Source organism: Haemorhous mexicanus, chromosome 4 (assembly GCF_027477595.1).
Source record: "Haemorhous mexicanus isolate bHaeMex1 chromosome 4, bHaeMex1.pri, whole genome shotgun sequence".
Classification (NCBI taxonomy): Eukaryota; Metazoa; Chordata; class Aves; order Passeriformes; family Fringillidae; genus Haemorhous; species Haemorhous mexicanus.
The window spans coordinates 34976748-34994073 of record NC_082344.1 but is presented as its reverse complement, the minus strand read 5'-3'; the positions used below and the strand labels follow the sequence as shown (position 1 = coordinate 34994073).

At 38.6% G+C, this 17326-nt stretch overlaps 1 protein-coding gene across 1 annotated transcript; it reads left to right on the top strand.

Annotated features, from left to right (window-relative positions):
- Positions 1-1301: 1301 nt before the first annotated feature.
- On the top strand, positions 1302-17077 carry ASIC5 (acid sensing ion channel subunit family member 5). The gene is made up of 10 exons (XM_059845626.1): positions 1302-1341; positions 3516-3822; positions 5671-5902; positions 7038-7157; positions 8078-8227; positions 8821-8968; positions 10455-10511; positions 12629-12797; positions 16120-16211; positions 16844-17077. Exons 1-10 carry the CDS (start codon positions 1302-1304, stop codon positions 17041-17043), a joined length of 1515 nt encoding a protein of 504 aa, XP_059701609.1. The 3' UTR covers positions 17044-17077.
- Positions 17078-17326: the final 249 nt, after the last annotated feature.

The following is a 17326-nucleotide window of genomic DNA, read 5'->3' as shown; positions in this document are numbered from 1 at the left end:
GTAACTCATAGTTTGTACTTCTTCATTCTATACACATAACAGTATAAAGGATTAACATAATTTGTTTTATGAACTCAAGCAACTCAGGCAAGAGATGTTGTCTGGGTTCCGTGAATTACAGCACTTTGCATTAATAGGAGTCAATGGATCTGCAGGGCTCAGAAAATGCTCAGCAGAGCATCAGTTGGGCTCAAACATCTTAAAAACTGCTTGTGTCAACACAAGTGCTGTGCAAAACTTGCCCTGGCAGAGAGTCCCCCCAGTGAGGCAACAGTGACAAATGGAGCTGGGAATTCCAAGCAGTAGACTACAGAATCTTGTCAGCCAGGAATAATTAAACAGAGTTCAGTGCTTTACCTTGTTGCTTGTAGCATGAACAACACATCCAGAAAATAGCAAACAACCAGGCAGTGAGGCACCAAGGACCCGAGCTGATACACCTGGTAATCCAAGAACTCTGTAGGTGACCAACAGGACAACAGAGGAAAAGAGGTAAAGAGATCAGAAAGAGAATGTGAGGGGGCTTTTTTCTTATTTTTTCCTAAAGCATTAATGAAGTACATCCCAGGTTAGAATTTTCTGGCATTTTTATTCACTTTTATTAGATGTTCGGCTCTTTTTTCTTGAAATAAATTTCAAATGAGATAATTTTGCACATTAACAAAAAGCAGCCTCTGTACTTTGGCATAAGGCCTTGCTGGAATGATTGACCCTGCGTGTATATTCATCCTTGCCTACAGGGTTAGTCCTTAGGAGTAACAGCTCATTTTTGCTGAAATGTCCACAAGGGATGAAATCTGGAGCGGGTTATGAAGACAGCTATTCAAAGTGTGGATAAACTGCATCCTGTTCCTTCTAGGAACCTAATGAGAGACATTTACTGCCCTCCAGACCAGGAAGGGGCTCCTTATTTATTTCAAGAGAAGCTATTCAGTTCTGAACAGCACAGTATTTTAGCAAAGATCATAGGCCTTTCTAAAACAAAAGGAAAATATAAGAAAGAAATTTGTAAGGTGATGCAACACACAAGTGCACTTGTACAACTACTAGCATAATAAGAAATTGAAATGTATATAAATGTGCACATCTGATCCTGTAATCAAAATTATCTCCTTCACATTGCAGATTGTGTTAATAAAAGGCAAAACATAGCAACCCCAGGAAAGTAAATTACCCAGTCCCATGTGTCATCAAGAATCACCTCCCATTTAGTGTTCTATAAAAGCCATTACCTAGCAGTGATCACAGTGGTAAGGCAGCTTCTTATCCATTCCTTTCCTTACTGAAATAAGCACGGCCTCATGGACCAGCTCAGGAGATTGATTCAAGCAGATGCCAAAGGTATGTCACTAGGTATATTAGAGTACTTCACCAAGAGCTTTCTTATTTGCCATCTTGTCCAAAAGTAGCAATACCTTGTACCTTTTTAAGATACAACAAAGAAGGGAGAGCTCAAAAAAGCTTGTAGAAAAAAAATTGTATGCTTATTTAAGAAATTTTAAAAGCCTTTAGCTGTTGGCCCTCTGTGTATTTAGAATAAAGCTAATACAGTTTTAACTAGGGAATTGCTAAATAGCATGTTCTAAAGAAATCTGGGAGTAAGGATTCTTTAAGACATTCACAAAGTAGTGCTAATGAAAGCAGCAGCATGCTATTATTGGATTATCCTATACATTAAAAGCAAAACTTAATGTTTTTCTTAGGTGAAACTTCATTTTTACTGACTACTATTTGCTATGCTAGCTATGTACAGGACCTTAAATACAGTTTATTTTCATGTTTGCTTAGATTCAAAGTTCTATCTCTGCTGATTGATGTAGCTAGTGTTTTTTGATGGCACTGGACTTCTGTGTAGGGACATGCTATCGTTCTCATACCTAGCACAGTGCATATAGGAGAAATGAACACTCACAGAACTACCCTTGGAGAAAGGGATCTGACTTGCCTGTGATCTCTTGTTGGAGTATGGAGGCAGCAGATGCAGAGATTTAGGAATGTAGGAATGTACTTATCCCTCTGCTCTGTTTTGGGGAACATGCAAAGAACTCGTCCCACTGCCCACGTGCTAGTGAGAGAGAAGCTTACAGCAAAACCAGAAATCCTCTCCATTCCAGCACAACACCCCACATGGCTGAACAGATTTGCAGTGGGCTCCAATAGTCACTAGAGCTAGGAGAGAAACTTTTGAATGGTTTTGTAGCAGAAAACTGTCTGAGGATAAAACGAGGTCATAGTAAATTACATAACATTGATCAAAGTACATACACAGACCTTAAAAGAACAACACAAAGTAAATTCTTTCCCTTCAGAAACATTTTGAAACCCAGCAGCATCTGGGATTTCATTATCATGGTCCAGAGCCTGTGGACCAAAGAAAGGCCCCAGAGCACTGATGTGGTCACGATGTGGCTGATGTGGCTCTGGCAGAGGACTCTTCCACCCCTTTGTTCCTCTGCCCAGCTGAATAGCCTCAAGTCTTAAAAAGGCTATGTTCTCTTCCTACCACACATGCAAACTATTAAACCTAATTTTTGGATACAAACAGAAGGGAAGCATTTAATTGCTGTTAAATACTGATCTAAGTAATACATTTTCACATATTAAAAACTGTCTCACAAATTTTCTTTGATTTACTGTTCTTATGGACTTAATGCCAAAACAAAATAGTGGATGGCCATCCATAAAAGAAGCACTTTGCAAAAAGAGTGATCCAATTATGACAAGGTACAAAAAAGCTCTCATGATGTTTCCCTTATTTGGATATTTTGGGAGAGAAAATAATGTTTAAATCCATGTCCAAATGATTATTCAGTCATAAAGCATAGGAAAGTTACTGCAGTTCCAGGTATTAATTACATTCATTATTGCTATAGCCCTTAAACTTAGCTTTAAAAATTATTTGGTTTGGCTTATTTTAATATCAGTTTATAAAAAACATGATGCAAATGAAAACTAAACCCATCCCATTTCAAAGTTATGGAATCAGACAAGTGTGAACCTAAGAAAATGAGATTAGATATTATTTTGAACCCGCAACCTTCCAATTCTTATCTTGAAAGTTTTAATAGTGAAAGAGTGAAATTCCCTTTCATATCATTCCTTATCATTCATTTTAAACCTAATTTGTCAGAGCATGTGTGAAGGACCAGTCCTTTATGGAGCTGTTACTGTAAAAATGAGATGTTTAACTTTTCATATAAGCTCAGAGCAACCTATGGTTTTAGACCCCTGAGGTATCTCAAAATCCTATCTTTCCCCCAGAAATGGAACTACTCTTAAATTAAAGTGCTTAAACATTTGTGGGCTTGAAATACTGCAAGATATACTTTATACTCAAGGCAACACTGAGCCTATCTCTTAGCACACAACTCTTCCATCCTCAGAATCAAGTTCATTACCTAAAGAGAGAATTTACAATTAAAGGGAAAATTTACATCAGAATCATGTGGATTCCTTTTTTTAAGTGATGGTTAAATGCTGATTTTCTTGAAATTTCAACTTTGTTCTACATTCAGGAATACTGGAAAAGATACGATTGCGTTTAATAAAGAAACTGCTGCCAGATTTGGATGACAGAAGGAAGTATCACGAGGAGTTTTCCTCATCCACTTCATTTCATGGTGTGCATAACGTGGTCCACACGCAGAGCAAGGCTCGCAGGGCGCTGTGGCTGCTGGTGGTGGCAGGCTGCCTTGCCACTGCTGTCTGGCAGATCTGCAGTCGCTTCATCTACTACTTCAGCTGGCCAACCACAACCACAATGGTGGTTCAGTACGTGGAAAAAATCAAATTCCCCGCTGTCACCTTCTGCAACCTGAACAGGTAAAAAATATGGGTTTTGTTTGCTCTTGAGACACAGCACATCTTTATCTGAAAGCAGTCAGGTTCCACAACTTTTTTGGGCCAATCGCATAAACCAAGGAAAATATGGCTATGAGGGACACATCTTCACACCACCACATGGTACTTAAATGAAGATAGAAATACGAGATTCAAGGAAGGGAGGTTGCTCTTATAATCTTCCCCTTCCTTCAGATGACATGATTTCTAAGTTTCACAACAGAAGTTGGAATAGAAAAACTCTGGTGGTAGTGTTCTATGTATAAGTGTTGCTTTTCAGTGCAACTAAGGGATAGCCATCAGCCACATTCAAGTTAAAAATAAAAGACAAGATTGGCAAATGATTTTAAACAGAAACTTCCTGCCAAGGTAAAAATCTTGGGTAAAAGAGATATTCCTTTTTCAGAGGTGCTCAGCCTTTACAACTCCTGCTGATGTCTGGAGTTTTTACAGGAGGAAAGCATTTGGGTTGTTTGGAAATTGTGTGTCTAAGCAAGAACTTTGCTACAGATTTCAACACCTGAAGACAGTGGCCAACATTCAGTGCAGCCAATTCGAAAAATAATTTAATAAAATTTTGGCCTGATTTTTAGAGCAAAAACATAATTTAGGAACAGTTTTAGAAACACAAAGTTTATCCACATTTTTTTCCTCAAAAATAGTATGTTTTCTCATTTTCCGCCTTTAGCTGGCAGAATCAGCCAGAAGTCCAAGTCTCAAAGACCTGGAGTTGCTCTGCCTCCCTCTGCCACCTCCTCATTTCCTGCATAAAGCTACCCTGGGGTATACCAAGAAGTCCCTCTGGCTGCAGTGGGCTGGCTGTTACAAACATGCCTCACTTCTCGTAGCTATAGCAGCAGCACACTGTAAGGAGTCAGCCACTGAGCACAGCATTTTTCCATCTAAGTAACAATTTGCTGCCATATCCATCTGCCAGTCATGCTGTGCTTATCCTCCCCTCCTGTTCTTATTAACTGGGGCTTTTTCATTAGCAGGACAAAGAGGCACAGCACTCCCTTTGTCTTTATTTTTTGAATCAAATTGTGTGGTGAAGAGCTGTTCCTACCAACCTTCCTTAAACTGGAGCCTAAAGATCTATTACACAAATATGTTACATTAATACATTTTTAAAAATAACTAAAACTTCTGTGTAAAGCCTGACTTTATTTTACTTCAATAAAGAACTTCAGTGCTGTACATAAGGAAAGCACCACCACCAAAGTCTCATCATGTTTTTGAGACTTTTCAAGTGGATTTAAAGATTAATGACCACCTTTGATTGAAGCCACTGTGCCACCAGCTCATGGGAAGGTACACTGTCTACAGATGGGTGTAGTGCCTTAGTAAACCAGGTACATGAGACTACTGCAAATGTGCTTAGAATTCCATTTCCAAATTAAGGAAGACAGCTTTTTCTCTGAAAGGGACAGCTCCTCTCAGCTAGTTTCCCCCATGTAAACTCAGTTGTTCAGCTTGTCATCTGCTCTACTAATATAGGTGTTGGCTTATGTGAACGGTTCAGCTGCTTCAGGGGATTTGGTTTTTAATGTTTAATAAACAAGCACACACAACAGAAATGTTTCCTATATGACTGGAACAGCCATGGGAAGGTGTCTACTTTCTGTTTCCAGATATGGAAGATACATTCCTAGTGGTAGGTACTACATTGTTTGTTCATGTTGTAGAGATTAAACTGCAACCCGTTGGGCAAGAATCACTTATAGTTTGTGAGCAGACAGCAAATTGTGTCACAGTTTTGTCAAAAGCAGCTTTGAGATCAGTCCCATAACTACAGAACCCCAAGCAAGTCTTTCTCTTTCTCACTGACAGGTTTCAAGCTGATGCTGTGAGCAACCTGAAAGTAATTTTTTCAATTTGGAACATTGTATCTGCAATTCTCCAAAAATTTGCTATGGAAGAAAAATATTCCCAGGAGTTAAATGATTTCCTTCTTGGGAACCAGAACTTCAGCATCAAAGACTTTACAAGGAAAAATGGGTTTTATCTGAACAGCAGCACATTGCTAGAATGTGATTTTTTTGGAAAGCCATGTTACCCACAGGTAAATATGTCTATTTTATTAAAACAATAGCATGGAGAGGAAGGAGACATATTCTTATATTCAATTTAAGACATCTAGCTTTGCCACCTGCTTCCCTATGCTCTTTTACAGTCAGAAAATAGAGAACAAAAGTCCTGCTCTAAATTACCCTGAGGGTCTCAGTTCTCCCACTGACTACAGAGGCAGCCTGCTGGACTCTCTGAGCTGTAAGATGGGATTTCAGTTTAAATTGCTCTCTGCCTAATTCCACTTCTGCACAGACAGCAGCCTTTGAAAGCTGTCATACCTCCAGGCTGTATCTAACAACCTTTTCCATCAGTGGCCTATAATGAAGGGCAGTTTGAATGAAGTTTTTTTGCATGACGTGATTCTGTGGTCTTGTTCTTGAGGTCAAGAATACAGACAGCCAGGATAACAGGAATTTTAAATATTGAAAAGAAAATAGCCCATCTTTGGGAATTTGGGACAACAGCCAAAAAATATGATCATCCCCTTTCTATGTCAATTCTTCTATAAAGGAATTCCCAATTAGATAGGAAATGTGAACAAAGAAGTCAGGTCTATATCCTTTCAGTCTAATCTAACCTTTAGAAATGTTCTGGTTTCTAAAATTAGGCATTTAAGACTTCTCTTAACTGGAAGACACTAGTGCTAAGAACTAAAACTAAAGCAATGAGATGCAGTCATATTAAATTATGAAGTGGTTTTGGGAAGAAATGCAAATATTGTACTTTCATATGTAACATGACATTTAGTTTTGAAACAGTCTTCACTAAGTAGCTAACGAAAGAAATTTAGAAGTTATTTTTGAATATATAATTTCTATATAATGTAACAAGTATAGAAATAACACAGGACTTCATTAAACTATTCTGAGTAGCTCATAAGTATTAATAAAGAATGTAAAATTTCTCCTTTAAACTTCATTTTCTGTAGAAAGGGCTGAAATACTTTTGAATATTTCATCAAAACCCACTTTTCTGATTGTAATATTGAGCACTTTGGAGGAAAAAAATACAACAAAATAACACAAAACCAGCCCCAGTAGTCTCTTCCTTGCATTGTAATTAACTAAGGAAACTACAAGTGTTCTTTCTTTCTTTCTTTCACTCTTCCTTATTTTCCTTTATTGAAGGATTTTGAACATGTTTTCACTGAATATGGAAACTGCTTTACTTTTAATCACAATGATCTTTCAGCAAGAAGAGTGAGTTTGTCTGGAAGAGGCTTACATTTGCTTTTTGATGTCCAGCAGGTACAGTTATCCTAAGGATTATAAGCAATGAATCATGTACTAAATAAATTCGTGGAGGGGTTGTTTTGTTTGGTTTGGGATTTTTGTTTGATTTGGTTTACACAGGCTTCCAGAATTTCATCCTCAAAATTCAAAATCAAGACTATTTCCAAATGAGAGGGTATTTTAAAGGAAATACCCAAATAGAGATTTAAAAAGACAGACTTATTAGTGACTCTGTCCCAGGTAAGGGGAAGAAGGTTGTGAGTGAGCATTTGCGTGCACTGCTCACCCAAAACTGAAACATGTCATCAGAAGAGTGATTTAATTTTATACAAGCAGTCCATCTCAATAAAAGGCCCAGTAGGGAAGGTCACCTGGTGCCAGTTGCTAAACAGCACCGAATTTTAGTTACAGAAGCTGCAGCAGCTCAATGCCAGCCAAGACCTTTGCACTGTAAATTGGTTCTGACATTAGAATTGTCTTTGACCAACAAAAAAGCAGAACACAGGGCATATCACCTTGTGAGAACAGGGAAGAAAACTAACAGATTGATAAATTACTTAGACATTGGCTTTTCTTCTCTAGCAATTATGAGTCAGGAGTGAAAGGTTCTGAAGAGAAAAATGGAAAGTTTAGTGAAATGTGATGGGTAGTTGCAAGTAAAAGGAACAAATCTCCAAGTTATGAGTGAATGCTGACCTATGACTTCTTGTATTTAAAATCGGGGATGCAAAAGGAATAAAAAGGTTAAAACTTTTTGGCAACTGGAAGGACACCCACAGAGGTAATGAACAAAGGAAATTCAAGTCAGTTTGCTTCTATACTTTCCTGTAAATTGCCAAAACCTTACTAAACAGCACAGTACCACAATAAATATAGCTAAAAGTTCCGACGGTAAGCAAAGCCAAAACTACTTTAAACAATCCTTTTTGCATCAGGACAAATTCACTGATGAACCTACCCTTGGTTATACTGATGCTGGAATAACTTTTGCTGTCCACCCACCCCAAGAGCTGCCACGCTTTGATGGTTTAGGTTTGCTGACACCAGTGGGGATGCACGCGCAGGTCGCAATCCGCCAGCTGAAGGTAAGGGCTTTGCCCGTGCTCTGGAAGTAAGTGGTGTTTTTTACTGCCTCCAACTCTCTTCTGAAGCACTGACAGTGAATCAGACATTTTGGAATGTAAAATATTCATTATGCCTTAGTGACTCCAAAAAATAACATTTCCTCCGGCCACAAATTAAGTTACTGCTGTTTGGGAGAATATCACTGGTTTTCCTAATTTCTCTATCAAATTGTTTCTGTCAATTGTCTCTATCAAAGTCAGCCTTTATTTGCTGTAACTTTACAACCTCATTGACAGATAATGACAAAAAGACAGCACAGAATTTCCCTGTCAACGCATTCTGCTACCATTAAGGGGGTTTCACACTCCTAGCAGAATTCAAGTGGAGTAGAGTACCATTTTACACTAAACTGTCAGGCCCTACTTTTTCTTTGAGAGAGGGGAGATAAATTTTTAATCCCAAGAGCATGAACTGTAATTGCCTCTAATTAAATCACAATGTTACAGTTTATGTCTTCAACAGGCTTCCTGCAGCACTTTAAAATGTGGAAAAGCAATACCAACGTTTAAAACAGACCCAAAAATTTGTATCTTTTGTTATTATTACCCTACAGTCAATTATCCAAGAATACCCATGGGGAGAGTGCAAGCCTGATATAAAGCTTCAGTACCACAAGATTTATAGTACTAATGGATGTTTGCTGGAATGCAAAGCCCGGTACATACAGGACTGGTGTGGCTGTTTGCCATTCATTCTTCCAGGTATTTCTCAGGAATATCATCATACCACACACTGACCATCTTCCTGGAAGACCTCACATCTTACTGAATAGCCAAAGAGATAGAGCACATATTTGAGGGAAATCTCCAGTTGAGATTAATTAAAATTCCAAGGAAACTAGCATGATATTTGGTCAAGCCTAGACCTAGCATCTGGGTCATTGTCTATTCTTAGGATGCAGTCCAAAAATAAAAAGAAACATTTATGCCTCAGGAGTGTGAGACAGGTCTGTAGTCTTCAAGCTGACTTCCTAAGGAGCTGGAACTAAATCCCCAAGAAGGCATACATTTTCACATGTAATCCAGGCAATTTACTTTGCAGGCAGGTGTTCAGCAACCACAGCAGAAGAGCTTGCTTGAAGACAGAATCTCAGGACTCCTACATGAGCCACAGAAAGAGCCTGGCAGCAGCAAAGGCTCTACAAAAGCCAAAAATGCTCTATGAAGCCTTCTAATCAGCTTCAAATGTGGAGCACCAGGTGCATGCTGTAATACTCCCCTAAAGCATCCAGGCTTAATCACTCTAGAAATGTAAAGCAGTAACACTGAGCTCTCACACCTTTTCAGCATTAATGACAATACTGTCACCTAAAGGAAGAGCTGGAATGTCAAATTTCTGCTCCTGCACCTCTTCTTTAACAACTAGCGGGCAAGAAGGCCGCTAGATCACAAGAAAAGCCACAAGAAAGCCTGTACTTTCTGACCCACTGTATTTTTAAAATATGCTCAAGCAAGGCAGAATACTCTTAGTAAAGCAGACCCATTAATGTGTAATCTCTAGCCTGTTTGCTGGAGAACCCCTGGGAAAGGGGGTTGGCAGTCTTCTGCAAGCTGTCATGGAAAAGGGGTTGCCAACACAACTAAGTCTGGGTCTCCCATGCCTGGGGTGACAGCTTTATACAATTTTATACAAGGACAACTGGTTAAAGGAGAGCAATGCCTTCTGGAACCATGTGCTAATCTGCTACACAACATTTCAGTGTGAGGGAAAGATTTTTTAAAACGGGGTGAAACTGAGGCCAACTGAAAATTTTGCTCTGGATCTCCAAAAAACTCCTGCATGAAGTTCCAAATTTCTGCAGAAACACATGGGATGCAATCTCATATAGAATCTAGTTTAATTTGGGGTTTATTTTCATTTCCACTAGGAAAAGCAGGAATACCTGCCTTTAGCAAGCTAACACAAAGAGTGAGCCAAAAGCTTAAAGGCAGCTCAGGCTGGTACACATAATGAAGGTGTTTGCTCCAACAGCAGCCTCCTGGCTGGGTCTGCTGTGTCTCCCTTCAGCCTGTTCCCCTCCTGGTGCTGGCAACTGCACTGAGCCCAAGTGGGTCGATTTCTCAGTTGTGTAATCATTAACGTGAAGTAGTGAGCAGGCTTTGAGGACATTACATTTCAGTTTAGTACAAATAGAGCTAAGGGTTACATGGTTAATTGAGGCTCCTAAACATTTTTATTTATTTTTAGGAAATGGAACAGAATGTGACTTGCTGAAGTTTTACAAATGTGTTTATCCAGCAGTCTGTAAGTAATAACTTCATATTCATGATTTCCAAGCCAATTACAAATAGTAGACAATATCAATTATGAAAATAATCTGAAACAGAGTACCTCCCAGTTCATTTAATATTCTGAAAACAGAGGCCAGATAGAGCATGAAATATATGCCCATTAAAAAACCAACAAACCACAAAAAAATAGTCCAAAAAAAGTGTGTTTATGTATGCATGTATATATATATGTGTATATATATATATATATAAATATATATATATATATATATAAACTAATAGAAGAAGTCATTTTAGCAATCAGAAATGGTTTGAAATTGAAGAACATCCAACTAATCTGTTTCCAATTACCAAGCCTCTGGCTAGCATTTTCACATCTTCACAGCATCCTTCTAGATCCAATGTTATATTCTTAGTGCAAGAAGAGTGAACAGCACAGTAATGACAGGTTTGTAAACAGGTAAAACATAAATCACTAGCTTTAAGGTTTCATCTTTTTAAAAGTAAATTATAAAGTTTGAAAGCACTTGAAATGCAATTTTTTTCCATAAACAAATAGTCTATGCACAGTGGGTATGAAATTTGTAAGTCACTGCAACACACTGGAAAATACTTAAAATGGTAATCTGAGAAGTAACTTTTCATGAACTTCAGAAAGCTTTCTTTTTTAATTGGTTTGGTTTCTATTGTGCAATGTGACTCTGAGTGATTAGTAGAGTCAGAAGTTGGTGGGGAGGACTGCTTTGATAAGGTGTGTGCAACATTCAGGCCAGATCTACTATTGTGAACAATTACTTTTTTTTCCCTGTAAGCTATTTTAAAATGGTTTTCACTAAGTTCACATTCTTATATAACCATGATCTTTAAAAGCCTGTGATGCGGGAAGATGTGTAATATTTTACTTATTAGATATTCAGTGACTGAATGCCAAAGAAACCACAGAGCAATCAGCAAAAATGACCCTAAATTCCTCTGAAGGACAGCCAGGATTCAGAGCTGGATCCCAGAAGGTTTGTAGATATAGGATCCCTGGGATCTCACTTTAGGAGCTGACCCTCCTTGGACAGTGTCAGAGAGGTAACTCATCTGGTAACAAAATCTCAAGTAACAGCACACTTATCCAGTATCTGCAGGACCCACTGAGAGCATTATTTTAGGAGCTCTAAAGGCTGCCTCTCCAGAATAAATCCACAACCCCAGCATCCCTGGAAAGTATTTCAAATCATCAGCTAAGAGGCTGAGATATCTCCTTCTCTGTGCTTTGCAAAAGTGAGAAGCCCACAAGCAGAGTGAACAGACAGAACCTCTGCCACCCCACAAACAGGACAAAGGGAGCTTCAAAAGCAGGAGATCACAGTACTCATCTCACACTGATGGCTTGTGATTTAGGAAACATTTATGCCTTACAATTGTTCATCCACACTGTTTTCCTCTAGCTTTGCCAGATTTCTGTAATGATTATTTTCTGTAGTTCTTTCTGTAATTCCTTGTTAAGATGAATGGCTCCCCAGTTCCATGGCAGCCAGACCTGCAGAATTTTATGACTTCTCTTCAGTATCTGAAGAGACAAAGCTTTCCCTAAGCCTTTTTAGTTGTCTTGAGCCCAATTATCAAATGGCAGGCAGGGGTTAAGGTAAAGTGAACTTATTTTACCAAGGTTTTTACAGTTATCAGATGATAGCAAAGTACAGTTGGAACTGCTCTGGAAGCTGTTTCTGAGCACTGAAATGAGCTGGGCAGGCACTAAGGCATCAAGATCAAGGATATATACCTAAGTATTTCATTAAAAAGCTAGCACAGAACATGGAAAGTCTTCTTGCTTAACTGTGAGTGAGAAATAATAGGCACATAAAGCCTCAGTGAAGGCAGAAAGACTTAGAGGTGCTGTATTTCTTTGGAAAAATGAGAAAAATATCTCAAGCCTTGTTTTTGTGCACCAGTTTCCCAAATGAAAGTTGCAAACATTTATTTGACCCTTCAGAACTGGCAAGGATCCACTTTTCCTGGGATAATTAATCCACACATTTATCAAAGACAATTAAAAGTAATTTAGTAAGTTTTTTTTTCAAGTTTTTAAACTGTGTGCTCTTAAAGAAATATTATACAAAATTATTTCTTCTGAAATTTCAGATAATATAGAGATAAAAGGATTATGTACAGTAGGAACACACAATTCCACTTGCCCTGCCCCATGTGAAGAAACAGATTATCCTACCACTGTCACCTATTCCAACTTTGGAGGAGAAACAGCCATAAAATATTTTTCTACAAAACTGAAGAAAAGCTCAGAATACATCAGGTAATGTTGCTTAACATCTTGTCTAACAAAGAAATTATCAATTCTTTTTAACCATGCTAGCAGAGAGTATGATGAAAATATGACCTAAAAAAGATATTCTTATGTGTGGTGTTAATAACATTGCTTGTGAGATAACCTAATCTCTTGGACAAAACTGGTTAAGATTTATACAGATTCATATCTATGTTGATGTATGTATGTATTATACACACACATAAATATATATATAATATACTTAGATACACCTAAGACTGGATAACAATAGATAATGCAATTACAAAGTAATATTCTCAATTACCTTCTCTCTCACTAATCTCTGATGACAACGTTTTCTGATCACTGTTTCAATTAGGATTAAAAAAAGCAGGGTTATCAAACCTATTCACAATCAATTCAGTAGAGAAAACCAATCTTCACAGTTCCACAAATTAGGGCAAGGAAAAAACACAAATACATGCTGCATAAAGTTTTTCTCCTTTTAGCATATTCCCAAAGGAAGTTTTGTAAACACTGGAGACCTGGGTTTTATTGTAGCAGCAATGCCACAGATTTAATAACATTTTCTATTGTTAGTAGAATTCCCTAACACTATTTATATTATAAAAGTTATTTAGAAAATCTTTGGTACCACATCAATTCTCACAAGGTAGCAGAAAAGAGAAACAGGATGGTTGTGTGTGACTGAAAGCACTACTCAGAAGGAGAAGGTAGAAAATTTATGCAGTTTCACACACTGAATTGCCTCTTTCTCATAGCCAGAGATGTCAGCAGTACAAGTAAGTATTAAGGTAGGTGCTACGTGAACTCACAGTGTACACAACATCAAAGTATGTTTATAAACAGCTGTAGAACATTTGATTCATGAAATATCCATGAGTTTCATTGTCTCAGTGACTTTGGTTTTCTCACTGTGGAAGCCATCAGTCTGCAAGTGCTGGCTGATATGCTGGCATATGTTTATACACGCACAGGAACTATACAAATCGTAAAAGGGTTGGGTTGGATGGGACCTTTAATGGCCAACTAGTCCAATTCCCCTGCAATGAGCAGGGACATCATCATCTACATCAGGCTGCTCAGAGCCCAGCCCAACCTGACCTTGAATGTTTCCAAGCATGGGCTATTCACCACCTCTCCGGGCAACCTGTTCCAGCGTTTCACCATGCTTCTTGTAAAAAATGCCTTCCTTACCCTAGCCTGAATCCACCCTTAGCTTACAACCATTACCTCTTGTCCTATATCTACAGGCCCTATGAAAAGTCTGTTCCAAATGAACATTATGAAAATTAAACCTGTTATATACAAACAATAATAATCCCTTCAGGACATTTTATCTTTGTTGATTATTTTATTGTCTGCAAACACCACACACAACTGAGTAATTATTCAATTACACAAGGAAACATACAAGAAATTCCCCTGTTACCAGGCCTTAACCAATAAGAATCCTGCCAGCACATTAATGAGTACACATTTCAAACTATAAAACATAGAGATGCAATTATTTCTGAAGATGTTATGAGGAAAAAGTTAAATATTTATTGGCTAATTCTGCTAGCAAATCCATTACAAGGGCAGGAGCCTTATTAACACACTCTAGGAGAATAAGTTTTTTATACATTAGTGCTACCTGAATTTTAGAATTTTCACCCAAAGAGATAGAAGTGATGATTTTGTATAGAATATACTTAATTTTCATGAATATTGTTAATGAGCTCATTGTCACTGCCAAAGCAAAAACCTGTAGCTGTTAACACTTCTGAAGAATCATAGGAGGGTTTGGATTGGAAGGGACTTTAATGACCATCCAACCCCTGGATGGCTCCAACCTGTGTGGACAGGGATATCGCCCTCGACATCAGGTTGCTCAAAGCCCCATCCAACATGGCCTTGAACACTGCCAGGGATGGGGTATCCACAACTTCTCTTGGCAACCTGTTCCAGTGCCTCATCACCCTCACAGCAAAGACTTTCATCCCAATATCTAATCTAAACCTACCCTGTTTTGGTTTAAAGCCATTCCCCTTGTCCTATCCCTGCAGGTCCTTCTAAAAAGTCCCATTCTGTGTTTTCTGTGAGCCCTCTCTAGGTACTGGAAGGCTGCTGTAATTTCTCTCCAGAGGGTTCTGTTTTCCAGGCTGAACAGCCACAAGTCTCTCAGCCTGCCCTCATAGGTGAGGTGCTCCAGCCCTCTGATCACCTTCATGGCCTCCTCTGGACTCTCCCTACATCCTTTTCACGATGGAAGCCCCAGAACTGGACAAAACACTCCAGGTGTTCCATTCTGCCCCTCGACTTCACTCCTGTGGACCTTCCCTCAATGTTCTGGTCACTCTTCCTTCGATGCAGTCCAGGCTGCCTCTAAGGGCTGCAAGTGCACACTGCTGGTTTGTGTTGAGCTTCTCCTCTATGAATACCCCAAGTCCCTCCACGTAGGGCTGCTCTCATTCTATTCCCTGCTCAACCTCCACCTGTGCTTGAGCTTGCCCTGGTCCAGGTTCAGTACTTAGCACCTGGCCTTGCTGAACCATGTGGGGTTTGCACAGGCTCACCTCTCAAGCCTGTCCAGGTCCCAGGTCCTGGGAGGGCATCCCTTCCCTCCAGCACATCAGTCTCACCACGCAGCTCAGTGTCAACGACAAACTTGCTGAAGGAGCCCTCAGTGCCACTGTCACTGTCACTGAAAAGATGTTAAACAGCGCTGGTCAAAATACTCTACTTGGACATTGAGCCATTAACATTATGTGCAGTCAGTTTTTGTGTCGGATTTCTTCCAAACCCACTATTTTTATATTCCATTTAAGACTTAGGCAGAGTCTTTTATGTAGCCAAGACATCATAAAGAGGAGCTCTTCACTCAGTCATTACACAGGTCTTGCTCCAACTGAGATTTACCTACTCTTCCACTTTTGCAGCATGATTACAAGTTTAGGACAAGCACTGCTCTGCACAAGCATGCCTATTGAAATAAACACAATTAAATATGCAGTTGCATGTCATCAAGAGTGGTAGGCTACACTTTACTTGGCATTTCCATTCACGTTTCTCTCAGTGATCCTTTAAAAAATATGAGTCTACCCCACGGTACAGATCTAGAGCTACCTTTTCAACACAGCAGGAAGATCTACTCCTGCTAAACTGCTGTTGTTATTTGGATTTAGGGTTTTCCCCTTCTCTCATGTAACTGATTTGGATAAAACTCACCTAACTTTTCATTAAAAACACCATCCCTCTCCCTGAGCTCAGACCATGCTGACAGATGTTGGTAAAAATGAGCAGCACTCCTGACTGTCTCAAGTAAACCCTTTGTATTTGTCACTAGGCAAAACCTTGTGCGAATTGAGATTAAATATCATGATCTGAGCTACAAAATAACACAGCAGCAGAAGGCTTTGACTATCTCTGAGTTGCTTGGTAAGTAAATGCTTAATATTTATTGTTGATTAATAATTAATCTAAAAATAGTCATTTTAAAAAACCACCAGACCAAAAAAACTCCTGATTTTTTAATTCTCTCACCCCCTGAATAAAAAAAAATATGTGGGCTTCTGAACAAGAAGCACAATTTTATATAAAATAGTAATAATCACATCTGTCTCGTGGTAATTTTTGATACTGTCTCCTGTCATTCCATGAAAGAAGCCTTGGTGTGGACAGCAGCTGAGAGTAAGAATTAAATTTGGCACTAGTTTATGGTTCTGTCACAGACAAGACTGTAAGAACAGTGACCTTTTGGGGATTTGGAGAGGAGAGGGAGAACATGGGAATGAGAAGCTAGGGAACAGCTAAAAGGGCATAGAAGTAGTAAATATTTTAAGTATCGTTTCACAGTAGGATGTCTTGTGTTATACTTGCTTTATTTAGAATTTTCAAAAACACATCACTCCTCTTCAGTAAACTTTCTTAAGAATATTAATTCTGTTTTCCTAAAGTGATGGATTATGTATATTGAATTTATGCAACACTTGAGCCTGGCAGGGTTTTGTTTGCTTGCTAGACTAAACCAGATGCTTTGTATGACATTTGTTTATTTCCTTCTATTACAGCTGATGTAGGTGGCCAGCTTGGATTGTTTTGTGGTGCCAGTATGATTACAATCATAGAACTGCTAGAGTATATTTTTACCAACTTCTGTTGGATGTGCATCTTTCTTCTTTTGAAAGCTCCTGAAATGCCTCAATGGAACAATCCATCCCAGAACCAACCAACACATAAGGGAAAAAAGAGGGGAATACAAGAATGTTAATGGCTTGTAGAAGTCTGGAAGTAATTGGTTTTGCAAATTCCCTTTCTTTTTAAGATACAAAGGAGACTGTAATATTTTACACTTCTCCATTCTCTGCTCTCTCTATTATTCCCTAAAATGATTTAACTGTGCTAAGTAACTTTAAAGAGTGCATTTCACAAAGTCTCACTTTCCTTCTCACATAAATAAAAATGTAATCTTTAACTTTTATTTTAAATTTTTTTTAAAATAGCATAGCAAGTGATGCTAACATATGATAAAATTTAGCATTTATAACCCAGAT